At 58.9% G+C, this 20,549-nt stretch overlaps 1 protein-coding gene across 4 annotated transcripts in view; it reads left to right on the forward strand.

Moving 5' to 3' along the window:
* The first annotated feature begins 209 nt into the window (after positions 1–209).
* PHF21B (PHD finger protein 21B) overlaps positions 210–20,549 on the forward strand; it is a 96,010-nt gene continuing 75,670 nt past the window's right edge. Inside the window, exons 1-2 of one of the 4 annotated variants that reach the window (XR_014845368.1) lie at positions 210–679; positions 1,530–1,595. Coding sequence is in view for 3 of the 4 variants with exons in the window: in XM_021091398.2 (XP_020947057.2) it covers positions 626–679; positions 1,530–1,595 (120 nt within the window). In the remaining variant the exon portion in view is untranslated. Of the gene's footprint in view, positions 680–1,216; positions 1,362–1,529; positions 1,596–20,549 lie in introns of those variants that run through there. The other 3 variants (XM_021091398.2, XM_021091399.2, XM_085024977.1) reach the window with 3 other exon arrangements.

The following is a 20,549-nucleotide window of genomic DNA, read 5'->3' on the forward strand; positions in this document are numbered from 1 at the left end:
CGGCGCCCCAAGACGCGGACCGGCGAGTTTGCGCCCCTGAGCGCCGCCACTTTTGTTCTGCGCTCGCGGCGCCTGGCCGCGGCGGAGTGGCAGTGCGCACGCGCGGGCGGGGCGGGGCGGAGCGGGGCGGGCGGCGGGCTCCGGCCCCGCCCCCCGCGCCCCGGCCCGCTCCATCCGGGCACTGCCGAATTAGCATCGTGCCGAGGCACAACTTTGCCGAGGCCCAGCGAGATCCAGGCGCGCGCCGGAGGAAATATAGTCCCTGCCGGCTGGTGGCTCGCGCGGGCGGCGGCGGCCGAGGGGCGGGCGCGCGCGGGGCTGCGCGGGGCTCCCGGCGCCTGGGGGCCATGCGCCGGGCCGCGCCGGCAGCCCGGGGACCCGGCGCAACTTGCCGGGCAGCCTGAGGAGTTGGGGCGGCCGCGGGCTCGGCGCCGCGGCGCCCGGCCGCCTTTCTTCCCCCTTGCCAGACCCCTCCTTCCCTTTCGGCCGTGGGGGAGGGGGCTCGTGTCGCCCCCCCTTCCCCGGAGACCCAGTCCATCCCCGTCCGCCCCCTCCCCGGCGGAGCCGCGCAACTTCCCGGGAGCCGGGGCCAAAGTGAGCGTAAAGTGCCGCCCAAGTTGCCGGGATGGAGCTGCAAAGCCGGCCCGAGGCGCTCGCCGTGGAAATCGCGCGCCACCAGGTAGGCGACCCGGGGCTGCGGGCCTGGGGTCGGGGCTCCAGACACCGGAGGCCGGCGTCCTCTTCCTTGTCGCGGGGTTTGCAGGGCTGGAGGGTCCGCTCTTCGAGCCTGCCCTGGGGGCGAGGGGAGTGTGTACCTGCACGGGACCCGGTCTGGACCTCCCCTCTGCCCCTCTTCCGTGCAGTCCTGCCCGGTTTGGGAGGTCGGAGGCCGGTGGGACCCGAGCCCGGCGTCTTCTCTTTCTCGAGCACGGTCTACAGGACGAAGGTCCCGGGAGGGACCCCCTCGGTGAACCTCCCCGGGGCTTGTGTGAGAGTGCGTGCGCCGACCCCCTCCGGCCCCCACCCGCCCCGTGCAGTCCTGCACAGTTTGCAGAAGTAGTTTTGGCGATTGTTGCTCGGGCGAGCAGCGGCGTGGCGGCCGAAGCCCGAGCGGTATTGCGGCGTGCGCGCGTGTGTGTGTTGGGGAGATTAGGACGCGACTTGAATATTTATGAGCTTTGCTCGACACGGACTCGCCGTGTTTACTTGGCTCTTTGTTCCTCCCCCCTCCCCCGGCACACACTCACACTCACTCGCACACACACCCCGGCCTGCAAACTTGCACCTCTCGGGGCGCGCCGCCGGGTGGCCTCGGCCCCCTCCCCGCCCCGCGAGCTGCCCCGATGAGGCGGCAGCCACAGGTAAGCGGCCCCGCGCGGCACTGCCCGGCCGCCGCGCGAGCGGGACGCGGCCCCGGGGAACTTGGGGCGCGTGGCTGGCGGCCCGAGCGGGGGTCCGGGAACACTTGACCCCCACCCCACCCCCGCCCAGGGCGGCCGGCCTGAGCCCGCTCCTCCGTGTTTCCGCAGAACGGCGACCTCAAGAAACAGCTCCACGAGAGGCAGCCGCGGATCGCCGCGCTCAGCGACAAACAAGTAAGCGAGCTGGAGCTTGGCCCCCGCCCCCCGCTCGGGGCGGGGAGGAGGGGTCGCCGGGCACTTTGGCGGCACCCTAAAAAGTGCCGCCCTCGGCACCGCGCGCTCAGACTCCCAAAGGAGTCTCTTCAGTCCTCAAAGTTACTCGCCCCCCTTTTCTGGAAAGAAAGAGCCGGGTTATGGGCGGCCGAGTGGGCAGAGCGCAGCTCCCGCAGTGGCCGAAAGAGAGACGCTGCACTTAAAAGGCGGCGAGCAGCCCGGCGTCCATTTTGAGCTGGTGGACATGTTTTTGGAATGTGGCAGTTTCTCCCGGCTCCGTGTCCCCCGCTTCACGCTGGTGTGAGGGCGGGTGGGGGGAGAGGGGGCGGCCATTCGGGCCTGGACACCGAAGTACTTGGAAGCGATTTCTTGGTTCCCTTGCAAATCTTATTTAAAGCAGCGTCCCTCTGGGCCCCCCCTCCCCTCCACTTCTCCAGCATCACTTTTATTCTTGGAACCTGACGCCCGCTCCCGGGGAACAAAAGAAAGGCGCCCCCCAGGACTCCCCAGTTCTGCTCCAACTTTGGTCGTGGGCATCAGGTGTAGCTTGGGACCCGCGAGAAGCTCCTCGCGGTGGGGGGCCACCGACCCCCTTCCGGCCCCTCGGCGAGGAAAAGTTGTCCATTGTGACTTAGTTGCGCTGAGCTCAGCGGTAGGGGTTTCAGCACCACGAACAGATGCCGCCGCCGGAACGCGGCCGGCCGCGCGCCCCCGCCCCCTCCCTCCCTCCCTCCCGGCCGCTCGCGCCCCTCCCCCTCCCCCTCCCCCCGCGCTCCCTCCCCGCACACTCGCTCCCGCCCCTTCCCCGAGCCGAGAACTTTGAGCGGCGCAGCCAATGGCGGCCTCGGGGCTCCGAGGGGGGCGGGGGCGGGGGTGCCCGCCCCGCTGCCCCCTCCCCTCCCTCTGCCCGCCCCGCGGGCCCGCCCCCGCCCCGCCGCGCCCCCGAGCCATCGATCGCGCTTCCTTCGGAATGCCGGTCGCCGCCGTCGGCACCAAACTTGGACAGCGCCCCCCCCCCCGCCCGCCTCCCCGACTCGGCCGCCGAGCGGGTCCCCTTCTTCCCCCAAGTCCCGGCCGGGTCTGCCCGATCGGAAGCCCCCCCCTCCCCAGAGGGCTCGTCGGTTGGCGGGGAGACGTGGAGGAGTCTGGAGGGGGAGAACTCGGAGGCCGGGTGTTCATTTCGAGTCTTTAAAGTTGAGAAGTGGTGGGAGGGGGCGTGCGGGAGAGGAGGGGGCCGGGGGTGGCGGAAAGAAAGATGGCTGTTCCCGCGGGTCGGCGCCTGGTCGGGGGCCCCGGGCGGGACCCGAGGGTCGGGACGAATGCGTTAACCCCTTTCTGGCGGTGCCGCGGCCCCCTTCCCGGCCGCGCGCGCCCGCCCGCCCCGCGCCCCCGGCCAGGAGTGGAAGCTTCCATTCCCGCCGGAGGGGGGCCCGGCTCTCGGCCCCGGCGAAGTCGGGGAGTTCGCGGGGGGAGGGGACCCGGGCCCCGCATTAGCATTTTGATTGCTTTGATGCCATTTTTGGAGGGGGAGGGGTTGGAAGACCCTTCTCCGCGGAGCACAAAGATGTTTAATCACTGTGTAGAATCAAATCAGATACTTTCTTAAAAAAAAAAAATCCTCCATCGAATCTGATACCGTGTGATAGCTGAGGGTTACTAAGCCCCTTTTTAACTGGGTAAAATAGCAAGTTGTTGACTCTTATGCTCCGAGTAGAAGATTTAAAAGGGAGAGCGAGAAAATCCAATAATCCCGCAGCTTTTATTGCAACAATGTCTCTTTATGTGTGCTTCTACATCGCAATAGTTTTACTATTTGGAGTGGCTTTTCGGAGCTTAGGTTTGATCATGTCTGTATTGTGGCAACTATTTCAAGGCTGTTTAAATTTTTATGATGATAGTAAATGAGTAGCTATTTATTATCTGTCATGCCTGAATTTAGATGAGGCTGAGGAGAGAAACATTTGAAGATCGTGTTTGAAGGTTGTGGTGGCGCTTGGGGAAGGAACTGTCCTGCTCCAGGCTGCCTTTGCCTTTAAATTTGAACTCGGGGAAGGAGGCCCGTGAACGGACTGTACCTCCATCTTTTTGTGTGTCGGAGTGTGTGTTGAAAAAGAGAGAAAGAAAGCCACAAAAACTTTTGTTCTCTGGCTTTTTAAAAACAATTCTCTTTGAAGTGGCTGAAAATACCATTTGGGAAGCAGCCAGGGCTTGTCCTGGCCATTGGCACTTGTGTTGGTAACTGCAAGTGTGTTGTTTTTCCTTTTCTCTTTGTGGCATTTTATGTAGCAAAGGGCTCATAAAAGAGAGAGGGAGGGGCTGGGGCCGTGGTGCAGCATGCTAATAAAGCTGCCTCGTCTCTCCCAAGCTCCGCCGAGAAATCTTTCCGAGGTCACCTATGAAATGAGTTGGGGAGAGTTCACATTCACTCGTTTCCCTCTCCTCGGGCGAGTTTGGTGGTGGTTGGCAGCGTGGCTGGAGGAAGGTCAGGGAATGAGCTTCTGGAGGTGGTTCCGGGCTGCACCCAGGGTCTTGAAGGGGAGCGGTGGGCTCGTCTTGGTCACCCCTGCACCTGCCCAGGAGGAGCTGAAAGGCGGGATCAGGGATGAAAAAAGCCAGGATTCCGGAGTTTGTTTTTCATGCCCCGTAAACATAAGGGTAGTGTCCCTTTAGAGGTTCGCTTGGGAAGGAACACGCCATCTTCATCTCTGGGGATGTGTTTTTGTGCTGCTCCTGCTCGGAATATGGGACATAAGGGTTAAGTGTCACTGAGAAGTGCCAACGCGGGTGGGTGATGAGCTCGGTGGTAAAGTGGTTGGAGGACCCCATCGTCCGCATTTGTTAGAAATACAATAGCAGGGAGTAATATCTTTGGTGCCCGCCATCGAGTTCCCATGCACGCCCTTGGCACTGGGATTTTTTTTCCGTTACTTCTGGAAACATGGACGAGTGCTCGAAGATGTTTATCAAGGATTCCTGGAAGTAGAGAGGTTGTTTGTTGGTCCAAAGTACAGAGATCCGGATCCTGTGTAAGCGTCCAGCATCTCCAGAGGGTAAACTAGGGAACCAGTTTCCGTGGGACCTGGCTATTAGAAAACAGAGTTCATGTTTTTTTCCTTAAAAACAAAAAAGAGAAAGGGAGATAAGGGGCAGCTGGTCAGCGCCCAGCCGTGGCCCAGCCCTCCGTGGCCAGACCGCATTCCCGTGTGGCATCCCCCCCACCCCTGGGGTGTGAATCTGGTGGAGGCTGGACCCTTCGTCTTTAACAAGATATGATGTGTGAAGACTCCATTAGTTGCTCCAGTGGTTTTACGCTGTGAATTTGCAGCACATGCAGAGAGGCAGTAACATTTTTATCTAAATTGTCAAGCAACAAGAACTTCCGTGTAAATAACAGCCCCACATCATAAATACCGGGTTTTTTTTTTTTTTTTTTTTTTTCCTCCCCTCTGTCTTTGGAGTTCTCAGCACAGCGTTCAGCTGCCATGTGAAGGGGCATCTTCAGACCTGAACTTCATGCAAGTTCAGCTTCCCCGTGGAGTGAGAAGAGCCTTCTGTATGAACGCAGTCTGTGCCAGTGTGGCAGACACACACACACACACACACACACTGAACTCAGGGCCTTGCGTGCGGCTCGATCTGTCCATTTGATGGACTCTGGATTCCGAGGGAGCGTCCTCAAGTGCAGCAATAAAAATATGTCTTCTTGAAGGTATTATGTATGTGGCGTTCACCCAGGCACTGAATCACGTCTTGACTGTGATTCACTAGCAGCATCGGACGCCAGAGGGACTCCACCAGAAGCATCCACCGAAGGCAGCTGCGGGGTGGAGTTACTCTGAAAGCTGCCCACTTGTTTTCAGTCCCTCAGTAAAAGGATGCGCCATTTGCCAAGCCCTCCCCCCAAGTCCGCTCTCATCCCGGAGGCTAACTTTTAACCTTCCTGACCTGGTGTTCACAAAATCTCATCCTTAAAACAGCAGCATTCCATGGAAAAGATCACTCATGCTGCTGCTCAGAGCTTCATGTCTCATGTTCTGGAAAAGAGTGTGGGCTCGAGAGAGCAGGTGCTCAGGCCTGGCTTTGCCCTGTTGCCACCTGCTCGGCCTTGACCTCCCACTCCGCCTCCCACGGCCAGAGTCTCCTGGACCCACACTTTTCTCTGAGCTGTCTTCCGGGGCCCCTCTTGCCCTCCATCTGCCCACCACTCTGGTCCCTTCCCCATCATCCCTTGGCTGGAAGAGTACAGCCTCCTCACCTAAAGCTCCACTCAGAAAGCTTTATTGGAATATAATTCATGGATTGCATAATTCACCCGTTGAAAGTGTACAGTCAAGTATTTTTGGTATGTTCACAGGTATTTGCAACTGGTCACTGCCGTCGATTCTAGAACATTTTCATTATCTTTTGGGTATCAGCCCCCCGTCCCCACCCCCACCCCCAGTCTTAAACAACCACTAATCTACCTTCCGCCTCTGTGGAGTTACCCAGTCTGGACTTTCTCATGAACAGAATGGTCCAATCTGGGCTCGTAGATGCTGGGTTTCTTCCACCGAGCGCACCGCTTCTAAGCTCAGCCAAGTGTCACGCCTTCTTGGGTGTGAATTCTGTTCCGTCGTGTGGCAGACCGCACTTTGTGTCCGTTCACCAGCTGATGGGCGTTTGGGTCGTTTCCGGCTCTTGGCTCTCGCCCCCTCTGGTTCCTTCTCCACCGGAGGAAGCGTCTTTAAACTGGAACAAGATCATGATGCTCCCTTGCTGGAGCCATTCCAGGGGTTTCCCTCTGCTCTCTGCAGGGATGGCCCTGCCCCCCACCGTCCCCAGGGCTCGGCCTCTGCGAGGGGTGCCTCCCCCTGCCCCCTGCCCCCAGACAGCGCGGCTCCTGGCCTCGGGTACCGCCCGCGAGCATTTTCCTGCTCTGGAGACTCTGCTGACGGTCATCCGTTCCCATCTTTTCAACACCGTCCGTCGTTTGGGCCAGGCTCTAAGGGAGCTTACAGGTCCCAGAGCAGTGCCTTAGAGGGGCTGGCTGCGTATTTCCTGAAGGAGCAGATGCCCGGGAGAAGGTGGGTGTGCAGACCGGCAGGGACGTGCAGCGGGGCCCTAGAGGAGCCCTTCGTAGTGGTCCTTGTCGTGGGCCTGCCGTGAACAGTTTTTTCAGTCGTGTTTGGAATGAGCGGACACAGAGGTGAGTAAGACCGGCAGCTCCCTGTTTTTGGAAGCCACACGACGGAGTGCGGTTTAACAGCCACGTGTCAAGGAAACTCCAGAAAGGTTCTGTGGGAACCATGCTGTGTGTGTGGGTCTCCGGAGACAGAAGACAGCTTCCTGGGGGAGACGGGTCGGGGGGGGGGGTCCTGAGGACTCCTGGGGGTGTGGGCTGGAGATGCTGGTGGCCGAGCTCGGGGCTAATGGCCTGAGAGAACCTGCTGGTGAATTTCTGGCAGTTAAACCATAAGAGAGACAGACAGACAGCAGAGATTGCCGGGCAAGGGGGGCATCTAACACCGGCGCAGAGCCTGGATTTGTGCTGGGGCTGGGAGAGGCCTGGGGCTTTCAGGGCTTTGGTGCTGAGATTAGAAGGGGAGAGAGGGAAGGAGGCTTGAACTCATTCCCTGCCTGGCCTGGCCGTGTGAGCATCTTGATCTGTCACCTGCCTGGGAAGACTCTTACAGCGACGATGGCATCTGAACATGACGCAGGAGAGGGGGCTGCTAGGTGACGGGTACTTTGCAGGCTGAGGGGTCAGTGGCTATGAGCTGACCCTCCTCCTGACTTCACCAGGGCTTCTCAGGACCGAGAATTTGGTGGGGGAACACTTCTGGAAGCTCCTTGAAAGTGGCTCGGTGGGCAATTCTGCTGGGTTGGTTTAAGAGGAAAAAAAGTAGGAGTTCCCTGGTGGCTCGGTGGGTTAAGGACCTGGTGTGGTCACTGCTGTGGTGCAGGTTTGATCCCTGACCTGGGCGTGGTCACTGCTGTGGTGTGGGTTTGATCCCTGACCCGGGAACTTCTGCATGCCGTGAGCACAGCCAAAAGAAAGCAGAAAAAGAAAAAAAGTATGTGTGTACATAACACGTATTTCCATGTATTGGCTAGGTTTCCATTACTGATTTGATTTAGACTAGTTGTAAAGTGTGTAATAACAAATAGCAAGTACAGAAGACCCTTGAACAACGTGGGGGTTGGAGATGGTGACCCTCAGTGTGTAACTTCTAGGAGATTCTCTGATTCTCCGTGTAAGGCAGGTCCTCTTACCTGGGGATTCGTCCAACCACAGACCCTGCAGTAGTGCAATATTTACTAGTGCAAAAATCCGTGTGGAAGTGGACCTGCATGGTTCGAACCCGTGTTGTTCAAGGGTCTCCCGTACATCGAAAGATGCCAGTATATATGCACAGAGTCTGTGCCGTGTGTATATAAAGTGAGTTGATAATTTGTCCAGGATTATGTTACTAAAACCAGAGACAGGATTTGTTGAAGACAAAAAAATAATGACCCTTCTCCTACGGAAGTAAAATCTTAACACGATAATGAGCACAACTAGGAACCATGAGAATGCAGGTTCGATCTCTGGCTGCCTCAGGGGGTTAAGGATCTGGCATTTCCGTGAGCTGTGGTGTAGGTCGCAGATGTGGCTCGGATCCCGTGTTACTGTGGCTGTGGTGTAGGCTGGCAGCTACGGCTCTGATTCAACCTCCAGCCTGGGAACTTCCATATGCTGCAGGTTTTGGCCCTGAAAACAACAACAACAACAAAAACCAAGAAACAAACAAACAAAAATAAAACTGCGGAAGGCAGCAGTTGCTTTTCTTCCTGTTTCTGTAACATTTCGGAGAAGAGGAAGAAGTCAACTTCTCGCAAAGTTTCTGCTGTAAAAGCAACATCTGGTTGTTGGGGAGAAAATTCACAGCACAAACGTGAGTCGTAAAACATGACCCCGCCGCTGCCCCTCCTACTGTGCGGACGAGAGCCGTGCTGGTTCTCCGGTGTGTTTGCGGACGTGTTCTGTGCATGTACACACGTTTGTAACACAGATAAACACGCTTAGTGGGTTACTCATGAGCACGCGCTTCCTAAACTTGTTTTTTGCACTTGACATTTGTCTGGACATCTCTCGGGAACAACTCGGTTCAATTCCACAAACATGTAATGAGCTCCCGCCTGGTGTGGGGGTGGCTTTGATGGTGGGTGATGTGCTATTTTTAGTAATAGCGACAGCTCTCATCCAAGATTTTACACTAAGGCTTCACTGGCTGTGCTGGCAGCAAGTTTCTCCTGTAGTCGGGGAGGCAGGTGTATTCATGGTTACCTGTCCGGCCAGGCGCCTGCGTGGAGGGTTACCTGGGGCTCAGCCGGGCAGGGACGGGGTGCTTGCTGTGATGAGGCAGTGGGTCACTGAGGAGGTGACATCTATCTGCACTGTGCAGAAGCAGAGAGGCAGGTTGCAGGCCCTGTGCCCTGGCTGTCTGCGGCCCTGAGGTTCTCCAGTGGGTCTGTCCCAACACTGGAGACACACATCCATGGCACGCTGAAGTTCTTGGGCCAGGGATTGATCCGGCACCATAACAGGGACTTGAGCCCCAGCAGTGACAATGCTGGCTCCTTAACCCACTGAGCCACCAGGGAACTCCCCAATGCCTCTTTGATGCACGTCTCGTTTCCTTTTTTAAGGTTTAGTGGAAGTATAGCTCCGTTACAGCGTTGTGGTGAATTTCTGCGGTACAGCAGAGTGATTCAGTTATACGTGTACCCACGTCCGTTCTCTTTCAGATTCTTTTCCCTCATGGACCGTCCCGGACCCCTGGGTAGAGTCTCCTGTGCTGTACAGCAGGGCCCCGTTGCCCAGTCCGCCCATGGGCCTCAGTGAGATGCACGTCTTTTTGTTGGATTGTTGAGATAATCTCGTGACGTGTGGCTCAGGCCGGGCCAGGTGCACCTTCCCAGTGGGACAGGGCAGAGAGGGGCAGCGTCCCCAGTTAGACAGCTTGGGACCACTGAGGGGGTGCCCTCTGGTTCAGCCCTTGGCCTCTAGACTGTAACTTGGGGTACCCGGGAGGACAGAGGCCCTGAGGTCACGACACCAGGCTTCCCATCCCTGTTCCGCCTCCATCTGGCTCGCCTCGGACAGGTCCTTTTGCTTCCTCGAGCAGTTTCCCATCTGTCACGTGGGCATCATAGTAAAAACCACCTTCCTGGGTTTTTGAGGTAAAATCAGGTGATGGGTGACAGTGCATCGAACTGCCAATGGGCTAAAGGGGTGATTTGAGTAGAATTTCACTGGCCACGTGGGTGACCCCAGGAAAGGCCTTCGTGGCACCGGGGAGGCTGGAGCTTTTGTCCTGTTACTTGTCCTTCTTGGTCGAGGTTGATGACTGCTGTCCCCTCTGCCGGTCCACGGAGTTGGCTTTGATATGTTAGCCTCTTAAAACACCTGCTGTCGGAACTGTACAATTGATTTCAATTAACTTTGAATTTTTTCAGTGAGATGACTCTGATAATAACTTTGGTAATCCCATGCCGCCTCATTAGAGTGGCTGGCTGGTGATTAGCCCTGTGATTTAGCAAGTTTTTCCTCCAACGCCTTTGTCTGTTCAGAAACCCAGTCATGGGCGCACTGCCGTTGTCACTCCGCTCGTGCGAGCCGGTGCTCGGCGTGGCGCTGCCTGGTCCACCACGGAGCCCACTGTGGGGTCTGAGCCGGTGGTGGGGGCCCTTCCCGCGGGCAGCATCTTGGGTACACTCTGGTCACACATGGGGGGCTTAAGGAGGCCCCTTTGCGGGTGTTGGCTCATTCTCTAAGTCCCTTGTCCCTGACTTCAGGGGAAGGATGAAATCACGGGTCGTTTTACCCACGCTCTTTGGAACTTCCAGCTTTTGAGGAAATAGGACTCTTGGATTTTCCTGGAGGAAGAGTCCCCCTAAGAAGGCTTTTAACTCTGACTCTGAGAAGCGTGGAAGAGGTTAAGCACCGCCTGGCCTTACAGCTGGACAGGCTGGACGTGTGACCCCAGCTCTGTGCTTTGAGGGCTGTGAAGCGGGACTAGCAGGCCAGGCATCGCCCATCAGAGAGCCGAGTGCTGGCGTGTAGGGAGGATTCCCTGACACGACACGTGGCGCTCTGGGCCGGATAAGTTCTCAACAAGTGGGATCTGAGCCTCACGAGTCAGCTGTCCCATCGGATGACACCCTGGGTGCCCCCACTGCTGCCTCAGTCACTGTGCACACAGCCCTTTGTGCACGGCCTGCTCTTAACCCTCATCCTAGCTGGGAGGCGGCTGAAGCCCCGAGAGCTAGAGCGGCTTGTAGACGTCACTCAGCTGGCAAGTGGCGAGGGAGCCGTGGTCCAGTTCTGGGCCGTTGTGGCTTCACGATCGCAGCATGTGGGGGAACAGGACAGCACTCGGGGCCGTGAATGTGAAAAGTCGGGTGTGTCCTGTGACTCCAGGGCACGTGTTCTGATGAAAGGAAATGGAGTTAGGATGTCAGAGAGAAGCACCAGCAAGTTCGGTGCTGTTTGTGATGACGAGTGGGGATTTTATGGTGAAGCAGAAGGTCATGGAACTTGGGGCAGGGGCGGGGCTCGGTCTGTGTCCGGTCTCTGCCCCTGGCACCAGGGTGGGGAGCATGGGGCAGGCAGTGGGGAGGGCAATCTCTGTGGCATAGAACGAGCCAGCAGCAGGTGGTCTGGATGGACCCCCGGGCGAAAGCCCCCCACCCTCTGCTCTGTCATTCCCGCAGTGGCCTGAGCACCTCTGTTCTCCTTGTCACTGGGGTTTTATACGTTAAGGTGGAGGCATCTCCTCATTTTGAAATGGCCTCTGTTCTCCAAAGGAACAGACGTGCTTCCTTAAGATGTTTATTTGTTCGCGACTTAAGTGTGGTGAGAAATGGCTGATGGAGCTTCGTTCTGGTGGTGACCTCTGACCGCCACCAGCGGGCGTCCCCTGCGGTCTCAAGCGGGCCGCGCTTTGCTTTTTTCGTTTTTATTTTTATTTTTCGCTCGGTCCCTGTGTTGGTCTTGTTAAAGCGCAGCAGAAAGGGCACCCGTGGGGGGATTTTTCCTTTTTTTCACTCGGGGTTGAGTGGCTCCGCAGCCCCACGAGTAAGCCAGGGAGGGCAGTTGTTGGGGTTCCTGTGGCAAAGTGGGGACGGCGCGGCTTGCAGGCCGGGCTGTCCTGAGGACCAGTGCGGGTGCCTGTCCCACGTGCCGGGTGCCATTTCCGGCCCGCGGCGGGCAGCCGGGTGAGAGGGAGCCCTTCCCGGTGTAGCTTTTTAACAGTCATGCGAGAAGCAGGGGCCTGGCGGTGCCCCCGAGACACGACAGCGGTGGAGAGGTGGACAGACAGGTGACCGTGGCTCTTGTCGGGACCGAAGCCCCCGGGCTGCTTGCTGTCTCCCCGGACTGGTGTGTCCCCAGTTGGGATTGGGCCCTAACCTTGGCATTCGGTGGAAGTTGAGGGCCCAGGTCCCGCAGACTCGGCAGAGGGCGTCCAGCAGAGATACACGTGACCAGGGGCCACCCCAAGCCCCTCCTTCGCTGGAGCGACAGCCCTCATGGGGGTGGTGAAGGCGCCCCGGGCCCCCAGGCTCCAGTCTCCGGACCACAGTGCAGCTGCCCAGGAAGCATGTCGTTTGGGTCAAGCCACTCCATTCTGCTCATGCTGTTTTCTTTCAGAAGCGACTTGCCCCCTGGGGGAGGCAGGCTGGGTCCCTCACACGGGGTCCTCGTGGCGATGGCAGGGTCGCTGGGGCCACCACCCTGGAGGCTTCCAGAAGGCGGTCAACTTTGAGAGCCCCAGCTTGCGATGCGCCCAAGGGGGGAGGCGGCCCTGGGAGGAAGGGCGCAGCGCCTCCCGGGACCGTCCGTCTGTCCTACGAGACTTCCCACCAGAGATTGGCCGGTGCGCGCCACGCTGGTTCAGTCCAGAAACATGAGTGCCTGCAGGGCTGCACTTGGGGACAGAGGTCCATCGTGGACGTGTGTCTGGCAGAGGCCACGACCTACACAGCCACAAACCAGAAAGTGTTTGTCAGATTTCGCCAAGTCACCTTCCAAAATAGCAAAGGTGATAAAAGATAGTAGTTTGCAGGGGGCGGGGGGTGGGGGGATTATCTTTAGGGGAAATAATCGCTGCCTTTTGATCTCTTGGGGGGAGGCAGCAGGAAGTTACCTGAAATAGCAGGTGAGGGTCTCTTGGCCTCTGTGGGGGATTCCAGCAGGCTCCCACGTGGGTGATGCTCTCATCAATTTGGGGAGAAGCTTTTGCCCCAGGAAAGAGAACGAGGGGGGGGATGGGGGAGGAGATATGTTTCTCTTTGGTGTCACTCAGGCGGAAAGCCAATCTGCACATGTAAATGAACTTGAAAATGCAATTAAAAATGTATACATATTGGAGACTGTGATCCAGAATTTAATGTGAGCTGCAGGTTACCAAGCGACAAGCAGCATTTCCTACAATCAGTGGGACCGAATCTGCTCTGTGATTAATGCAGCTCGGTGGAGATGAGTGCAGCCCAGCCGGGCTGATGTCTCAAGCTGGAGTGTGACGGCCCCACTGAGTGTCACTTTTCTTTGCTGACATCACCAAGCTCCTTCTCCTGGTTGTCACTGCCGAGGGGACACGGACTCAAGAAGGTCCTTCCAAGGGCTCGTCCTGACTGGACAGGAGAGGTGACAGACACTTAGCCTGTCGTTGGGGACAGAGGTCAGAGGGGCCCTGGGCGAGGTCACAGCTGCTGGTGCTGGGAATGGGCGGATCTCGGGGACCACCTGGCTGGGGTCTTAGAGCAGGAGCTGGGCCGGGGGTGCCAGGGAGGGGCAGTCAGGGTGGCAGAGCTGTCCATGTCTGGGTCTTGTCCGGGGTGTACCCACCAACATGTGCAGAAGGCAGTGCTCGGGGTTGGGGGGCGGGGAGGGCGGCAGCAGCCACCGCTGGTTATGGAGATGGGACACACGCCTGCTGGGCTCCCACTCTGTGCCAGGCGCTGGGGACACAGCAGTGGACAGAAGAGGCCTTCGAGATGTGCTCAGGCTCAGGGGCCGAGGCAGGTAATAGGCAAGACACATCATAAATGAATAGGAGGGAAGGGGCCGAGTGTTTCAGCCAAGAGTAGAGTGTGTGGGGGAGCAGGGGGCGGCGAGGGGAGGCAGGTGGCTCCTTGAAATGGGGTGGCCTCAGGCGTCAGAGCCAGGCCTGCAGAGCAGCTGGAGAAGTGAAGAGGGCATTCTGCAGGACGAGTGTCCTAGGCAGGGGTCCGGGAGACAGGACCTGCCTGGCGTTTCCAGTGGAGGCCGGCGTGGCCAGGATCGTGAGTGACAGGTGAGTCTGAGGGAGTCTGGAGCTGGTGGTTCAGGCGGGGTCTGACCTCCCCAGCACGGCTGTCCCCTGCCTTTCAGTCGCCAACTGGCCGCGGCGAAGAAGAGAAGGTGGCCCTTTCATCAGGCAGGGTTTGGACTAGAAGCTGGAAGTTACTGGAAGGCCAGTGTCAGTGGGGGTATCGCTCAATGGTAAAGCACTTGACCGCAGAAGGCCAGCTTTGGCTCTGAGGCTGGAGGACTTCCCTTACACAGGCACCTCCCTGGGGGGCCAACCGGTCGTTCTGAGACCTTCTTTGGTCCAATCAGCACTTGAGCAGCAAAGCGGAAGTCCCGACAGCAGCTGGAGGGGGCCCAGGTGGGCTGTCCCTGTGCTGAGTTCCCAAAAGCCCAGGTTCCTCAGGGTTCCATCTCTGCCCAGTCACAACCTGTGATGCCCTGACAACAGCGGGATCCCCGACACTGCGGGCAGGCGGCGGGCAGCCTGGGCGGGCGCTGGGCAGACGTGCTCTGTGGGGAGGCGGGGGGCAGCGAGGCCCAGCAGCAGCCCTGTCATCACGTGGTGTGGCCCGTGGGCAGCCTGCTTTTTGAGTTTTTTCCAGGGGAAGCCAGAGCCCCGCGCTCACGTGAAATCTGCGATTTGATGTAGGTGCTCCCTGAAGGCCTTGCCTTCCCTCTTTCTTTCCTTCTTCCTTCCTTCCTTCTTTTCTTTCTTTCTTTCTCTCCCTCTTTCCCTCCCTTCCTTCCTTTCTTTTTTTTTTTTTTTGGCTTCTTAGGGCTGCACCCTCGGCATATGGAAGTTCCCAGGCTAGGGGTCAAATTGGAGCTGTAACTGCCGGCCTACGCCACAGCTCACGGCAACGCCGGATCCTTAACCCAGTGAACAAGGCCAGGGATCGAACCTGCGTCCTCGTGGATCCTACTCTGATGTGTTTCCGCTGCACCACGATGGGAGCTCCGTTAAGGCCTTTTCTAAATGCTTTGGCCCGAAGGACACTCCCGCCGGCCACACCAAACCTGCCTCCTGTGCGCCCTTCTGAGTCCCTCCCCAGGCCCCGGACACCTGGCCCCTCCTCCCTTGTTCGGACCCAGCCTGACCTCCCCAGAGGGGCCTGAGCCTCCCTCTGGCCCCATCACGGCAGGTCCTGAGCAGGTAACTGCCTGCCTCCTTCACCTCCATGTCCCTCTGTGGGGCCGATGTTCAGAGCTACGGGGCAAACCAGGGTCGGGTCGAGGGGTGTGAGGTCCAGCGAGCCCCCGTCCCAAAGCCCCCAGCTCCTGTCAGGGGAGGACAGTCGCTGCTGGGCTGGAGGGCCGTTGAGGTTCTTGAGGAGCCTTCGCTTCTCGCTGAGAGTAGTAAGCGGAGCGGGGATGTATTTCTGTAAATAAAACAGGCCCCAGCCCCTGCCCCTGCCCCAGCGGAAGCCGGTGCCTGTTGAAGTTAGTTTATTAACGAGTTCTGCTGAGTGGGCTTGAATGGGGGCCGAGCTCTCATATTGTGGATCTAATTATAAACACAAGGGATGACACCAAATACGCAGCCTTTCGAGGGAGAAGAGTCTGGCAGCTCGGTTTAAAGTGTCCTTTAATGAACTTCTTTGGCACTTGTATCTTAGCAACGCGTTTATTACATCCTGGAGCAGCTGGACTCCGGCACAGTAATTTATGCCCCCCCCCACCGCCGCCTCTCTTTGGTGACGGACCCGCTTTTCCAAGGCTGTGTTTCCGTCTCTTCTGCTTTGTCTGGTTGATGAAGAAGGTGCACGGGGTGCCTGAAGCGGGGACCTTGCTGGCCGGCAGCAGGGACCGCGGCCCCGGCCTGAAGGAGGGCGGCAGCCTGGCTCGGGTGCAGGCGCTGCAGGCTGCCTCTGGGATGTGCTGAGTATCTCCCCAGCGCAGCCTGGCTCTGGGTATTTTTATCTGGACTTCTTTCCTGTGATGACACTCATTTGGATGCGGCGGAAGTGGGGACATGTGCACATCTTTCCTCGTGATGATCGGCAAGCCTCTTGGTGGGATGGGACGCGTTCTGGATGGAGCGGACGTGGGGAGGGCGGCGCCGCGCAGAAACAGGCCGGGGCCCTTCCGAGCACGGGGACTTCGCCGGCCCCTTCCCTCCCCTGAGCCTTGACTCTCCTGTCTGCCGTCGAGGGTCCCGGGGCCACTGGAGCAGAGCGCTCACCGCACACAGGGCAGACTAAAGCGACAGAACTTTCCCCCCTCACCATCTGGGGGCTGGAGTCTGAAATCAAGGTGTGCGGGGCTGTGCTCCCCCCGGTGGGGGGGACCCTCCCTGCCTCTCAGGCAGCTCCTGAGGCTCCAGCTGCCCCTGGGTTGTGGCTGCATCATCAGGCCCCTGCTTTTGTCTTCACACGGCCGCCTTCCCTCTGGGTCTGTGGCTTTTCTTCTAAGGACTCCAATCACTAGACTTAGAGCCCCCCAGTGCCGTGTGACCTCAACGGATTGACCACATCCGTCAACACCCAACTTCCAAACAGGGTGAGCTGCGGAGGTTTGGGGTGGACTCTGCTTAACCCACGGCATCCGTCACGGAAGCTCGTCATGCCTGCCTCCGAGGGAGCTGAGACTGAGATGGGGAAGCCGCTGGTGCCAGTTGTGGGAGCCAAAGGGCTGTGTTTCCTGAACCCATTACCTCGGGGTGGGGGGGATGGAGCCCGCACTTCCTGGGACAGGTGAGAATGTGTCTTTACTTCTTCCAAGAACTTCGGGTCCTCTTCGTCCCTATTTTTCAGGGGGTGGGAAGCAGATTCAGCAGGGGCTACAGTTACTCATCCAGGACGTGGCTCTGGGGCTGAAATGAACCCGAGGATTCTGGGTCCTCAGCCCCTCTCTGACTGTATCACAGTGGCAGCCACGGCGGCAGAACCCCCAGCCCACGCCGGCAGCTGGTCCCTGCCAGCAGGCCCGGCGCGCTGCCAGCCAGCCTCCACCCAGCGATACTGCACACGCACGCAGAGTTTGAGGCTCACCAGGGTTGCCCGAACCAGAGATGGGTGGCCCTCGGGGAGTGGCAGGCGGGGTACCCCGCTGGGCCGAGCGTGAGGATGCCGAATCCCCAGGACCCCATGGGCGCTGATCTTTCTGAGTCAGTCTCTGCATCTGTTAAATGGGATGACACTTTCCTGTCGGCCTCAGGGAGCCGTGAGGGGGAGATGACAACCGCACAGGGCGGAAATCCGGCCCGCGGGCTCGGGGGCTGGGCATGGGGCCCGAGGGCGGGAGGTCACCCTAAGTCGTGTAGCAAGTCGCCTGCACACGTGCTTCCTGTCCCCTGCCAGGTCCTGACAGCCCACTGCCCCGGGGCTGCTGCGCTGTGTGAGGCAGGGCCGCACCCTCCCCATCCCAGGGCCCTCCTGTCCTGCTGGCTCTGGGCACACAGCGGGGGCTGGGTGGGCTGGCCTGGGCCTCGGGGTCCGGCTGCGAGTCGTTGGTAAAGGAATCCTTTTCCTCTGGAGCCGCCACTCTAAGCAGGTGCTTCAGGGAGAGCCTGTGGAAGTACGCGTGGAAAGACCATTGATCGTTCCGTCGGTCCTCCATCCAGATTTCAGCGAGTGACCCTTGTGTGCTGGGCGCCGGGTGACCGTGGCCCTTGGGGACAGGGGAGGAGGTGTCCTGGGGTCACTGTTAGTATCGTTGTCATCAGGAAAATCTTCACCCCGCATAGGCAGGCGCTTGGGTGTCCTTCCCCCGCCCCCGTCCACCCCTCCCAGTTCTCTAGGTCTGGCCTTGTGGCGGGTGTCAGGGGTGGGGACAAACACGGGACACAGCCTGTGTATGTGAGGGGATGGAGGGAGCAGGCTTGGCAGCGGCCGCGTCCAGCGGTCCCGGGGCTCTGGTCCCAGCCTCCGGGCTGAAGCTCCAGGGCCGGCCGCTCCGCTCTCCGCCGGAAGCGCTGGGACATGAACCTGCTCATTTTGCAGATGAGGAAACTGAGGAAACGGAAAGCAGAGAGATAAGTGACCTGCCTGAGGCCCCCAGCAAGTGAGGGGCGCCCCAGGACTCGGCAGCCTCTGCTGGACTCCAGGGGGCACTGTTATCCCCACTTTGCAGATGAGCAACCCAAGGGCCCGTGAGGCCAGGTAACGTCCCCAGTCGCTTGGCTCCAGAGCCCCACCCACGTCTTCGGCCCCAGGGCTCACCCTCCCCCGGGGGCTGCGTGGAGGAGGAGTCTCGCAGCTGCAGGTGCCAGAGCCCGACCCGTAGCCAGGAAGTGGGCACTGTCCCTTCTCCTCCCGCTGCCCTCCCAGCGTGCTCCCGTGACAGCCAGCCTCCCTTCAAACGGGGGCGCGGTTTGAACGAGGAGGGAGGAGTTGGGCTCCGGTTCGGGCCTGGGACCGCCTGCGATGTGGTTCCAAACCCCTCAAGGGCCATCGTGAGGGACGGGAGGAAATGGCGGGAAAGCTGGACCTTGTGCCACGCTGTGCTTCACCGGCCAGGCGGGCGAGCACGCATGACCCTGGGACACGGCGTCTCCAGATGGAGAACACCTGTGCTTGCTCGAGGTCGGCAGGTCAGAGGCCAGAGGTCGATGCAGATTCATTGTCCCGTGGGCTGTGGGCTGAGCTGGCCGAGGACTGTCCCCCCGGGCACGTGTTTCTGGGCAGCACGGGGCCAGCAGTCCTTGGAACTCCTCTGTCATTGGGGCTGAGCCGTGAGCTCAGCGTTACTGCAGGGTCTCAATTAATTCCTTTGAAAATTTTTCCTTTTACTCGTGGTCACGTACATACAGGTAGAGCTCACCTATTTTTACCACTTTGGGTGGCAGTTCAGGGCTTCAGCTTGGTCACGTTGCTCTGTGCCCATGGCCACTGTCCTTCTGAGCATCCGCTTTGCCCCAGCAGGTGGGCAGCACCATCCTTACCTGCGACCTGGTTTCAGGTGGCTCTGTCCTAACCTAGAGGACGTGGGAGTGGTCCTTCCTGCGACCGCCGAGGTTGGAGGGATGGATTCGCATGGAGCTGAATTTTGGCTTAACATCCAGAACCTTCTGAGACTCAAGGTGGCCTCTGCAACACAGCCCCGGCCACAGCTCCCTTTTCTAGGTTGCTCAGTTGACGCGTTTATTATGTGCATCACAGGTTTAAGTCACATCGAAATTTCGATTGTGGTAAAGTATCTGCAGCATGAGCTCTGACTTCTCAACCTTTTTTAAGTGGACAGTTCAGTATTAAGCACGTTCCATGTCAGGTGGCCATCACTGTCCTCTCATCCCAGACCGAAACTCTGTCCCCACTAAACACAGCTGCCCGTCCCCCGGCCCGTGGCAACCCCACTACCTTCTCTCCTTTCTTTTTTTTGGCTGCGCTCATGGCACGTGGAAGTTCCCGGACCAGGGATCGAAGCCGTGCCGCCACAGCACTGGAGTGTCAGCAGTGACACCAGATCCTTAACCTACTGAGCCACACAGGAACTCGAGAAATTTATTTTATTTTCTAATTAAAAAAAAAAAGTTCTTTTGGCCACACCTGCAGCATGTGGAAGTTTTCGGGCCAGAGATTGAACCTGCGCCACGGCGGTGACAACGCTGGATCCCACTGCACCACCAGGGAGCTCCAGCCTCTCCACCTTCTGTCTCTGAATTTGATGGCTCTGGGTCCCTCATATAAGTGGCATCATACAATATTTGTCCTTTCGCGGCCGACTCACCTCTCTGGGCATGCAGTCCTGCAGGTCCATCCACGCTGTGGCCTGCGCCACGGTGTTGCTCCCTTTTGAGCTGGACGACATTGGAGCACACGCATGCACCGCCTCTTGTGTGTCCACTCCCCTGTCAGGGACAAGCCAGTGATTTCCACCCTTCGGCTCGTGGAGCGATGCTGCCGTGAACGCGGCATGCAGGTGTCTGTCCGAGTCCCTGCTCTCGCTCACGTAGGGTGTGGTCCTGGAAGTGGAGCTGCTGGGTTGGGCTTTTGCTCTCCCCCCCCCCCCCGACAGACCCGTGGCTGAGAGGTGCCTGAAGGTGGCCCCGGGGGAGAAAGTCAGGGGTCAGCCCCTCTCTCAGACCCTCGTCCCGTGACATGGGGACCCGCCGGTTGGGCATCGCCATCTTCTAGGGAACTCGGGGTGTCTCCCGCCCCTGGAGACGTCTGCCCTGCGGACGTGGGCCTGGGTGGACGTGGCCACGGCAGAAGCTTCCACGAAGCCGGTCGGCCCCTGCAGCGCACAACTTCTCATGCCTCTGCAAGGATTTCTCCCACTCGAGGTGTGTGTCAAAGTTAAAAACATGGACATTAAAAATATAACCCGAGAGTTCCCGTCGTGGCTCAGTGGTTAACGAATCTGACTAAGAACCATGAGGTTGCGGGTTCGATCCCTGGCCTTGCTCAATGGATTAAGGATCCGGTGTTGCCGTGAGCTGGGGTTTGGGTCAAAGATGCGGCTCGGATCTCACATTGCTGTGGCTCTGGCGTAGGCCGGCGGCTACAGCTCCGATTGGACCCCTACCCTGGGAACCTCCATATGCTGCAGGAGCGGCCCTGGAAATGGCAAAAAGACCAAAAAAAAAAGGGTAGCCCGGGAGTTCCTGTTGTGGCTCAGTGGGTTAAGAACCGACCAGTATCCATGAGGATGTGGGTTCAATC

The sequence above is a fragment of the Sus scrofa genome, chromosome 5, assembly GCF_054392235.1.
Source record: "Sus scrofa isolate SSC_HxYL_T2T_F1_AM1 chromosome 5, Sscrofa_HxYL_maternal_Yorkshire_Landrace_v2.0, whole genome shotgun sequence".
NCBI lineage: Eukaryota > Metazoa > Chordata > Mammalia > Artiodactyla > Suidae > Sus > Sus scrofa.